General features: G+C 34.9%; 1 protein-coding gene across 8 annotated transcripts in view; it reads left to right on the plus strand.

Moving 5' to 3' along the window:
- Positions 1 to 12,095, plus strand: part of LOC106661387 (homeotic protein antennapedia-like) — a 294,613-nt gene that overhangs the window by 274,277 nt on the left and 8,241 nt on the right. For all 8 annotated transcript variants that reach the window (XM_014384728.2, XM_014384731.2, XM_014384726.2 and 5 more), the window contains one exon: positions 2,073 to 2,808. In XM_014384728.2, coding sequence (XP_014240214.1) covers positions 2,148 to 2,808 — 661 coding nt within the window. In that variant the 5' untranslated portion in view covers positions 2,073 to 2,147. The remainder of the gene's footprint in view (positions 1 to 2,072; positions 2,809 to 12,095) is intronic.

Raw genomic sequence — 12,095 nt, forward strand, 5'->3', positions numbered from 1 at the left:
TATTAAATCTCTCTCACTGTCTCTCTCTCTCTCTCTCTCTTGTTCTCTTTTTGTTTTTTTAACTATCTGTACAATCTATGGGCGAATTTGTTTCGCTACATCTATTTATTCGTAGACCATATATTGTTATCTCTCTTGCAATCTTTCTAATCTTTCTTTTTCTATCGTCATTGTATAGGGAGGACATATCTTTTCATTTGCCTCACCAAGTCCGTCGATCTGTCTATCCCGCCAGCTCACTTTCTCTCTCAAAATCTCTCTCTCTCTCTTTTGCTATTTTTCTCTCACTCTAACGGTCCGTTTTTCTATATCGATCATTCGATATATCTATTTTTCAGTGTCTCTATTTAAGACTACCTTTCCATTAATCAGTCAATATTTACCTTCCTGTTACGCACCCTCTGTCCATCTGATGATTTATGTTTATATATCTATGAAATATTAATTTGAGATGCCACCCAATATCAAAATATAATTGCCAATTTACATATTCAACTTAAAAAAATGGTTATATTTATACATATATCTTATACATCTTAAAATCTTCCTATGTAAGCTTGCTAAAGGCTAAACTTTTTTATAACCATTGTAGTAAAATAATTAAAATAATCGTACTTGTATTTCCGTTTCTCCTTTTTACTCAAGGGCTCACGCAAAGGCCATTTGTTTTATTGTTTTGTTATACTCTTGTTGAGAGTAACCTAAATGATACTTTATATTGTGTATGGCATGTATCTTAAAATTACATTATTAAAATTTGATTTGTTTATTTTCCTAAACGAAGTTGATTAATTGTTTCGGGCATCAATATTTGAGAGTATTGGATTGGCCCACAAGAAAAACACGGTCGGTTTCACAGGAATTGATGAATCGTTCAATTACGCTGGGACGCAATGTAGGTCTGGGACAGGACAGGGATGATTGCCTGCAAGTTATCACTGTCCCCGTAATGAGGCGAAACACGTGTAGGTGTTGGGTTTTGTGCTCGCCTTTAGTAACCACGTGGTCAAAACCACGTGCTATTTCCTTGAGTTTCCCAAAGCTGAGATGAAATCTCAGTCGTCACCGTGCCAGCCGGTTTCAAACTTGAATCACTGTGGTTTAGATCGGTTCGTAATGAATGCTAAGGGGTTGTCGTGGATTTTGTGATGTTTCTTGACGTGGACGGGGATTTATTTCGTTATACTGATGGATTTATATGAAGTACATGTAAGTTTCCTTTTATTTACATAATAATAACATTTTTTACCTACGACTGTAGTAATATTTTGTTTTACGTAAAAAAATAAATAAAACCAAACTTAATGTTACTAAAAAGAATTTAATTTAAAGATTGCTACAATAAAACTGAAACAGGCAGGCTGTACATGTAATAAATTTACCAGGTTAACAAAGTACTGCTTATAAAAATATAAATGTTTTACAAACGAAATTCTTTTTTCGGTGAAATTCTTTTCTCATTGCGCAGGATAAAATGAAACTGTTCGACAAAATATTAAAATCTTTATTTATTTAAATATTTTATTTTTTTTCAAAAAGAAATTATTAGGTAGTCGTTAGTACTGGGTAACTTGTAATGGGTTAATACAGAGATGTTCATTTTACGACACCCCTCGTTTAATTAAGACATTATTTGTTCTGTAATATTATGATGTATTTTAAATACGTATCCTGTTCGGGGTTAAGGGGTTGGTCGATGTCAGCTGTAGAATTAACAAGATTACACGGTTCGAGAATGTGACAAATCTGGACAACTGCCGTGAGGTCGCAGCTGGAGCCATTGTGGTCTTTTACAATACGACGTGTAGGTCTAAAGGGAGGGTTTTCTCCTGTTTTCGCTCATTTTTCCATGTATTATTATGTTTTTCTCCAATGTTTAGAATTAATGTGTACATATTTGTCATTTTTAAAGATTTTGATATATTTTGAGAGTTTTTATTTGCTTGTATTTACTTTTGTTAATTGACAATAGAGGTATTGTATTGCCGGTGGCAGATGTGAAATACGGGGCCTACCAATCCGTGGGTGTTGATTTGTCAAAGCATTGACATGTTTGTTTTGTGATGTTTCAGGGGCGGAACTAGGAGACTAGGGGGTTGGGTCGTGACATGCCCGAGTGTTGAGCTTGGCAGACCAGTGAAGGAACGATGAGCTCATACTTCGCCAACTCGTATATGCCCGACCTTCGGAACGGTGGTGTAGTGCCGGCAGAGCACCCGCACCAGCAGCACCATTATGGCGCGGCCGTTGTCCCTCAGGGCACGGAAGATCCGACCGCCTGTGATCCGAGGCAGGGGATCCCGCCTCACCACTACGGAGGACCGCCAGCGGCGGGACAACCGCCCCAGGGGATGCCCTACCCGAGATTTCCTCCATACGACAGGATGGATATCAGGGCGGCAGGCTACTACCAGAACATGGATTACAGGGCGGACTCCCCCGGGGCCATGGGTCACATGGGCCAAAACGGCCACCAGACGCCCGTGGTCTACGCCTCGTGCAAGCTGCAAGCAGCGGTCGGGAACGGCATCGGTGGGCCGGAGAGTCCGCCGGAAATGGACATGAGCCATCATGCCCACCCCCACCAACAACAGCACCACATGGGCCCTCATCAACACCAACAAGCGCCGCCCCCGCCTCCCAACCAAGCTCATATGATGTACAACAGTCAACAGCCTACACAAGCGCCTCATCACCCACAACAGCAGGTGGTCCAGCAACCGCCTCCCAACCAACCCAACCAAAACAACAACAATAACAACACCAACCTCCCGAGTCCTCTCTATCCTTGGATGAGGAGCCAGTTCGGTAAGTAAATAAATATATATATATATTTGTTTAATTAATTTCCATATTTATATACAAGCATTTCTTTAAAAAATCCAATTAAAAAGCATTTCAGAGTGAATTTCTAACAATTTCACTAAAGAATTTTAACACTGGAAAATTCAAAATTAAGGGATAGACTAATTATTTATGTTGATAAAATTATTTTTTTAAATATTTACGTACAATTCTTTTGACAGTCAAATCGTCAAGTAAAACATTTATTTGGATGTCGGTTATTTTTTGTAATGGCTAGACGTTGCAAATTTTGAAAATTCCAGTTAGTCTAGGTTTGGTAGTTTTGTCAAATGTTTGTTTATAATGTTAAATATATTTAGTAACAAGCTGCTATTGATGCACGTTTAGTTTTATTCTGAAACGTCTATTTAGTCTGAAAAAAAGTATAAATAATAACTTGTAAATTTGCTCATTTTCGCTCCTCTGACCTATAATGTTTGGAAGAATTTTCGTTAGAACCGCTGATATGGTTGATTTTATTTTATTACCTGAGGGCCTAATTTCTCTAGTGGGCACTAATTGTCTCTTGCGCACCCTTAGGATACCACTTCCGCCTTCCTTGTGTAATTCTTACCTGAATTGCGTGGTCATGCTCCATATTATTTAACAAAACCAGGTGCCTACGGATAGTCTGGGACGCCATAAATCAGCTCTCACGTGTTTCTCCGAACTCCCACGGCCCGGGGGCCTCACTGTTTAAGAAAATTTCCCTAAACTGCATTCCTACGCCTCAATCCCCGGGAGATCCGATTCGTTAACCGACGCGACGTCTCAATCATGCTATCCTTTGATAAATCATGGACGTTTGCTCTTCAGGTAGGCCGGTCCCCGTGACGTTGAATGGCATTAATATTAAAAGCCGAATTTAATGCATACCGGAGTAGGCGGAGAAAAGAATGAAGGGATAAAAACCGACGCCCGGCACGACGGACCCAAACTTTCCCTTTATTCAGCCAGCGGCTCGAAACCCTGGTGTTGATTTATGGACGCCGCGTTTACCTCCATATGAAAAAGACAGTTGAAAAAAAGGATCCTTGCAATCCACCACTCGGACGCCGGAGGGTACGATGACCATTTCCAATATAAGGCAAACCAATCTTTTGGTTTAAATACTTGTTTAATGTTTTTAACACCAACTTACTGGCTTCATTATGGAGAAATAAAAGTAGACAAAAGAATTTTCAAAATTTACAATTTAGCAGATGTCGTATGCATAACAAACGGTGTGTATTTAAAGGTCTGAATAAATCATTAATGATCTCTATCAATCAAACTATATGTACATATATTTATCTGTCTATCTTTCCTTTTTATGTATCTATCTATCTATCTATCTATTTACCTACCTACCTACCTACCTATCTATCTATTGGGTTGTCCGGAAAATAATGCAGGATTTTAAGTTTTCATTAAAAAAAATCTATATAAAATATTCTGTTTACGTTTACAGGATTACTCATTTGTATGAATGTCAACACTTATTAATCCTCTTCCAAATGATATTGTTTGTTTACCTCTGTAGCATTCCGCTACTTGGAAATAATTCAGTCATCCTTATAATGTCAAAGCGAGAATTTCGTACGATTTTCTTTTACGAGTTTAAACTCGGCCGAAGCGGAGCCCAAACGGCTAGAAACATTAACCAAGTCTGGGGCGAGGGTTGTGTTAATGAGTGCACTGTGCAAAGGTGGTTTAAAAAATTTCGGGAGGGAGATTTCAGCCTTGAAGATGAAGAAGGTCGTGGAAGGCCTTCCTCTCTTAATGATGATGTTCTGCGATCAGTGGTGGAAGAAAACCCCAAAACAACTGTTCGAGAACTTGCAGAGCAACTCAAAGTCAGTAAAACGACCGTCGCTGACCACCTCAAGGCGATTGGAAAAGTGAAAAAACTCGAAAATTGGGTTCCACACTCATTAAACGATCGCCAAAAAATCAGCGCTTTGATGTTTGTGCATCACTTCTTTGTCGAAACAAAAATGACCCATTTCTGGCCAGAATTGTTACATGTGACGAAAAGTGGATTCTCTACGATAACACTAGACGTTCTGGACAGTGGCTCGACAAAGGAGAAGCTCCAAAGCCCCCAACTCATCAAAAAAAGGTAATGGTTACGGTATGGTGGGCTTCATTTGGTTTAATACACTACAGCTTCTTAAATCCTGGCGAAACCATCAATGCTGAATCATACTGTAACCAAATTAATACCATGCATCAGAAATTGGCAGTAATGAAGCCCTCTTTGGTCAATCGGAAAGGGCCCATTTTGTTGCATGACAACGCTCGACCACATGTGTCACGTGTAACGTCACAAAAATTATTGGAGCTTGGCTATGAAACTTTGCCTCACCCACCCTACTCTCCGGACCTCTCGCCTACTGACTACCATTTTTTTAGACACCTGGACCACTACTTACAACACATAATATTCAAAAATCAAACGGAACTGGAAAATGCATTTATTGACTTTATCAATTCTAAAAATTCTGAATTCTACTCAGACGGAATTAATAAGTTACCAACACGTTGGGAGAATTTTGATTAAAGAACATTGCTTTAAAGTAACTAGTTTCTTTTTTTTTGTTTAATACCAAAATCCTGCATTATTTTCCGGACAACCCAATATTTGTCTCTGTCTACCTATCTATCCATCTATTTATTTATCTCAGCTGTGTTGTACTTTTTCCAATCAACATATGTTTTGCAATTTACCCAGGCCCTGAAGATGACCCGAATAAAGGTAGAAACGTCGGCAAAATATGAAAAAGGTGTTTTTCTTCACCGCTCCTGACAAATTATGGCACAACAGGTCACTAAGAAACGTACATATATATTCTCTCTATCTCTATCTGTGTCTCTCACACACACTCTCTCTCCCCCTCTTCCTCTCTCGCGTCTCTCTCCTTTCTCTACCTTTCTGGCTCACTCACTCTCTATCTCTCTCTTTCTCTCTCTCTTTCTGTATCTCCCTTCCTCCTTTTCTCCTTCTCGTTCTTATTCTTTGTTAAGTGTAAGAAAGGTTCAGGAGACCTAACTTTGCTTAAATAAAATCATTAATAGTTAGTTAATCTCTCTCCTCTCTTTCTCTCTCTATCACTCTCTCTCTCTCTCTCTCTCTCTCTCTCTCACGGTCCGGATTAAGTTATTACAGTACCTTGTTCTTGTTTTACAAAATAACATGTCATTTTAATATCACATTTTTTCATTAAAGGTCGAAAAACATACATAACTAGGTAGGTGATATTTGGATAAATCGAATATTGAGATAATTCGAGGAGTCTTCAGGATATTTTTAAAAAATGTTCACTATTTTCTTTGGAATGAAGGCATTAATGCAAGTGCAAACCCTAACCGAAAACACAGTTTCCTGATTTATTTCATTCCGGTTTAAGAAGACAAGGTCTGATTGAAGTTGTTTCATAATGTAAGCGTAATTTAAAAATAATTGACCGGGGCGAAATTATTTTACGTCGACGTCAATTGGTTTTTGTTATGGTAAACCGTGAAGGATTCGGGAATGAAATAAAGGCTTCAGCTCCTTCCGCTAGATTCAAAAGTATGGCCCACCCCCGACCCGGTTCACCAAGTGGTAATTGATGTATTTGCCACCTGTGTAGCTCCTGCGGGGGCGGCGGGTAAGCGGAGGCTACTTGTTGAGCCGCCCCCGGCCGCCACACGAGGCAATTTATGGGCTGGTCCCGCCCTTGTGGATTACCTCGGCTCTCTGTATCTGCTGTACACTAAAACCGGAGTAAACAGAACAACTCTCCCCCGGGTTAGAATTAAAATCTACAACGGGCTAACATAGACTAATTGCGCTTTGGACGATTTGCACCCCCTTTTTAATCTGATGGCTATGCAAATAACCGCACCATTGAACTTGTTAAGTCCCCTGACCGCATCATTAAAGCCAAGCAGTTTAAAAAAATGTTTATTGTAGAATACTGGTAATCAAAACGATACAAGCTTGTTACAACTAGTTCACAAGTTTATATTTTTATTGCTGGTTTCATTTAGCAATTTTGCGAGTTAAATCTACATTGATCTTCACAAAATAAAACTATTTTTTAAACAAAACCACACTGATGCACTTCACATATTATCGATGAGTTATGAACTGGATATTATTCTACTCTAACATTTCTATCATTTTTATCAAGCTCCCATTTCGACAGATTTCATTCTAATATCGACTTTCCCCTTTGTACAATAAATATTCGGATAATCTAAAAAATAGAAACATCGAAACCACAAATAGGATTCATACAACTAAACTGCCCTTACATAATAAAAATTATGCTGTAATTTTGAGCCTCGATTCGGTTTTGTATCGATAGTATTTTAATTTTGTTTGTAAATACATTTTTATTTAATGGCCTAATTGACCAAATTACTTCTTTCAAATTAATTATTCTTTTTATGTAAGGTCTTGGTTGTGATGAAAAAATTTTTATTCGTAAAAATGAAATCTACGTCCGAGTTAAAATAAATGATAAACAAAGCATAAATTTTTCCCGAAAACTGAGATTTTGTGTTGCATAGATTTGCTTGGTGGAATACAAGGAAATGTAATATTTATATAATTTGTTGTCAACCGATAAAAAAAGTATTTAATTTAAAATATTTGATTATAAATATATTTAAAAAAAATTGGGTACGTTGCAGTGTAATTTTTTCAGCATTTCTTCTTTTTTTAGTCTAAACACATTAGGCCTTGTGCACCTGTAAAAATATAGCACACATTTTTTAAATTGGACCATTTTTCATAACTTCACATAAATAAAATAATAATAATATAATAAAAACTAATCAAATAAATATTTTTATATCATAACAGATGTTTCTCGCTGTATAAAATTGCTTCACATACAATACAATGAAATGTAATATTTTACAATTTGTTGAAAAACCTAAAAAAAGTGGATGTACGTATTTAATTGAAATTATTTGATTATAATTTATACACATATTAAACAAAATAAACAAGGAAATAAAACATTTGGTAATATTATACACAGTAATTTGTCCATTATTTCTTTTGTTAACACAAACCCATTGAGCCTTGTTTACCTGTCAAAATATAGCACCGGTCTTTAAATCGGATCATTTTACGTACAATATCAACCAAAGTGTGGCATGTCATTGAATTCATAAAATTTGCCATGCTACCATTCCTCTTGTAGATGCGGTAGTTCTCTCCAGTTTCGATAGGGATCGCGAGAAGCCTTACAACCGCGTGACTTGTAAAGAATTTCATGAAAATAAACATAAAACTATGAAAACAATAAATAAGTAAATCACTTGTGTAAAATAAAAATTTATTTTATTTGAAAATATAAATATAAAATCATAAGTTCCTAAAAATGATAATTCTGGAATTTTATAATTACATGATTTGGTATATTTTTTGTTTTATTTATTTTTTAATAGAAATAATATTCATAATAAGAATGTAAATATTTTTTCGAAAATAAATAAAACGTAGAATATTTTGAACAGAGGTGGAAATAAATAGGTTCACCTCTGACGATATTCTGACGTAAATCTTAATAAATAAATGTCGAAAAGTAAAGCACGATCGTTTCATAAATTTATATTAGTTTGTTTGTAAATTGACGGTTTTTGTATAATTATTTCATGGATAGGTTTTACTTAAATAAATGCAATAATAAGAGGAAGATGTATAAAAACATATAAAAAATATCAGTACACGTTTGAAGATTTCACAAATACTAACAATTTAAGGTGATAATAGTAACACTGTCAGTAGCTCTACTGTCTTGGTTTTATCAATACTGCTCTCACGTGTAAGATATGGTTGCATATTTTTCATTTCGAAAAAAACGTTTACCTAATAATCACTACATTGTAATAAGCATTACTTTTGAACATTTGATTTGTCAGAAGTAAGCTCAAAAGGGATAAAAAGTCTTCGCAAAATTAAGTATTGTTCATATATCAATGTGTCAATTTGTGGGTTTTTCGCCCAGAAGACAATTCTGATAAACAATGAATATAATATTCACAAATGAGATTAAATAAATAAAAAACATCGTATTGGATTGACATCGTAAAGGCATGATTTTGAAAGCATTTACAACACACAATTTGGAATTATTAAATCGTATGTTGTTCGTATATTGAGATGCAATTGTATTTCAGTATTCCTACTATTGCTTCTTTTGTTATTACAATATGTATCGCATTTTTTAAAAATTATATTTAAAGAAAAGCTTGATCGGTTCTGCTCTCTCGCGTGATTTCATCAAAACGTTGTTTATACGTCAAAAATGTTATTTTCAGAAGGAAACCCTATATGATTTGTATCCCTTGGTACTTAAAATATTCCACAATAATTGAGACTATCATAAAATTATTATTAACAAATAATAACTAATAGAATGTCTGTCTTCTCCTGCACTCTTTTGAGAGGTGAAGGGTACTATTTACTGGGCAAGGTGCTCGAATCCGATTGGCCTCCCCTGGGACCCTTTTGGAGGGGGTTGATGGAAACTCCTATCCTCCTCCTGGAAAAGTGAAAAAGAGCAGGGCCCGTGGCCAGGGGGTGAAATTAAAGGAAAAGCCTGCGAGAGATTTTTCACCCGTCACATTTCATAAGTGAGGAATCCATCAAGGCCCCACCCCCTTATTATTTGCACCGAGGGGGCTGAAGGGCGACGGTTTTGGCGAAGGGTCCATTATTAAATAGCAAAAGAAGATTTTTCACGAGGAATTTTTTTTCTTGTTTTGTTCGTGGGCCAAGGTTGAAAACGCCGAGGCTCAGATTCTCAAAAATTGTTTTAAAACACGTGACTGGCAGAGAGTCACACTTGAACAATTGAGATTTCAAACGATTCTTTGTTTAGGTACTTCCGGGGATTCACGTAAGTCAAAATCATTTTCTCCTTGTGTGCATTTTTTTTATCATTTAATTATTACTGGACAAACCTTTTGGATGAAACCACTTGGAGCCGACTGAACTTGGAAGAATCAAAACAAGATCAGAACTTAACTTGAAAATTATGTATATATAATACGTATTTCCTGCCATTTTACTAAAATTATTATCTACGATCCAGCTAATTGTAATTACATATTTAATAGTTAAACACACACAAGGGGAACGAAGATAAATTCAACTCATCGCCTGAAAATTCGCAAATCTGGCTCAAAGTGTTATATTTAAGTAAAAACTCAAATATTAATTTTCAGTTGTTTTACCTTTAACTATTATTATGTTTATAACAGAGAGTTAACTATTTTAAAAGGTTAAATTAATTAATATTAAATAGGAAATTGAACAAATGTTAACCCACAGAAATATGTAAAAAATCTTAATAATAGTACGTGTAAGTCTGTAATTTTAAAATTATATGTAACTAAATTACTACTCCTCTTCCTTTTTTGGTTGATATATATTCCTCTATGATAGGTTTGGAGAAATATCTAGTAAACCTTTTCAACTAGTTAAATTAATTTATTCCTAAATGCATTCGTAAATATTTATTTATATTTGGCGTAATGTATTTCAAATATTTGAAATGTTTAATATATTAATTATCCTAATCAAATTTCATGTTGTAATTAATTTGGTAGATAATACAGACCGATTGTTTTAACAAAAGGATGAAAAAGCACCACTTTTAAAATTTTTATATAACTATTTTTATTAGAATAATCTTTTTTTGATGATCGCCCAATAAAATTCCAAGATTAATAACTATAATGTTTCCTTGTGCTTGATAAATTTACGCTTCAGCGAGAATAAGCGGACCCGCGAATTACATATTTAATAATAATTTACAATGGACATTTAGTCACATCGACAGAATTATATTATTTTTAAAATGAATCACTCTATTATTTTTATTGATACTATACAGTAACTTATACTTAAATTAATATTGAGTAAATTTATATTTTTACGTGTAATTTTTTGTGTTTTATCTACAAGAATAGAATTTTCTTTTTCCTGCTCATTGGCTAGTGGATTGTAAGGGAAGAAAATGGGCATTTTTTTAATCATTCTAAGCAGAACTTCTCTGCTATTTCGTTACTATATTCCTCTCAGTAGATGAACTTTGCAGGAAAAGGAGGATTATCTATCAGAATTGATGTCTACGTTTCAGCGCGAATACCCGTGCTTTTACACACTTAATTCCGTTTAGAACATTTAAAATTTCCGAAATTTAAATTAAATTAACAATAAAACGTTAAAATATAATGTGTTCATTTATTATACGCGACGAATTGATACATGTTAATTGACCGAGAGCTGAATTCTCGTTTGGACTGCCGGTAAAAAAATCCATAGTTAATTTCCATTATTGATTACTCTCCTCCCTTCTCCCATCCGATCTGTTTTTCTTGTTAGATATACTAGAATTGGGAGGTGTCTCTACCCTATGAAATATCTATAGTTGATTTGTAAGATAATTTGTATTCGACATTTCAATGGTATATCATGGTAAAGCGAAATGAAAACAATAAAATTCTGACTAAAAATTGATTTAATCAAACGAAATAATCGATTTTAATGATAAATAATAATAATTAAGCATCTTGATGACGTTCAACTTTGCATGGATGGTTAATAGAACAAACATTTTTTCATGATCATTAATATACCTGAACAATTTGTAATTATTATTGTCATGTTGGGATAGTTTTATGTTCTGTTTTTATATTAAAGACTATCGTGCTGGAAGAAAGAAAGTTTAAAACTCATGGATCTGGATCGTGTTCCATCCTCTATTTCGGTCTCATTACCCTTATAACACGACTATTTGACAATAAAGAACAGAGGATATTGCAGGTTAAAATCGAACGTGTTGGTTTTCTGCTTCATATCAAACGTGGAACGAAACTGCTACAAATAGTGTCAATCTAAATTTATACGGTGTACATACACCAGAATGCAATTCACCTCGAATTAGACCTTGTCTGAAAACGAAAAATTCTATGGGGGAAATTTTGTTAAATTAACTTTTTTTAAAATCAATTCGCACAGGTATGAAGCAAGAATTCAAGAAAAAGAAGAGGGTTTGATATTTAATGCAACCATATTTGTGATAATGAATGATTTTAATAATATCCATGGATAGTTGAATTCCTTATACATCAGCCATATAGGTCATTGAGCCTGTAAGTACTCTATGATGAAAGTGCCTCCTAGATCATAGAGTTTATTACGAACTTGAATGGTACTTACAGTATTACCTTGGATCGTTCAGATAGAATGGCTTCTGTTGAAA

Source organism: Cimex lectularius, unplaced genomic scaffold (genome assembly GCF_000648675.2).
Source record: "Cimex lectularius strain Harlan isolate CLEC.00 unplaced genomic scaffold, Clec_2.1 scaffold18, whole genome shotgun sequence".
Taxonomy (NCBI): domain Eukaryota; kingdom Metazoa; phylum Arthropoda; class Insecta; order Hemiptera; family Cimicidae; genus Cimex; species Cimex lectularius.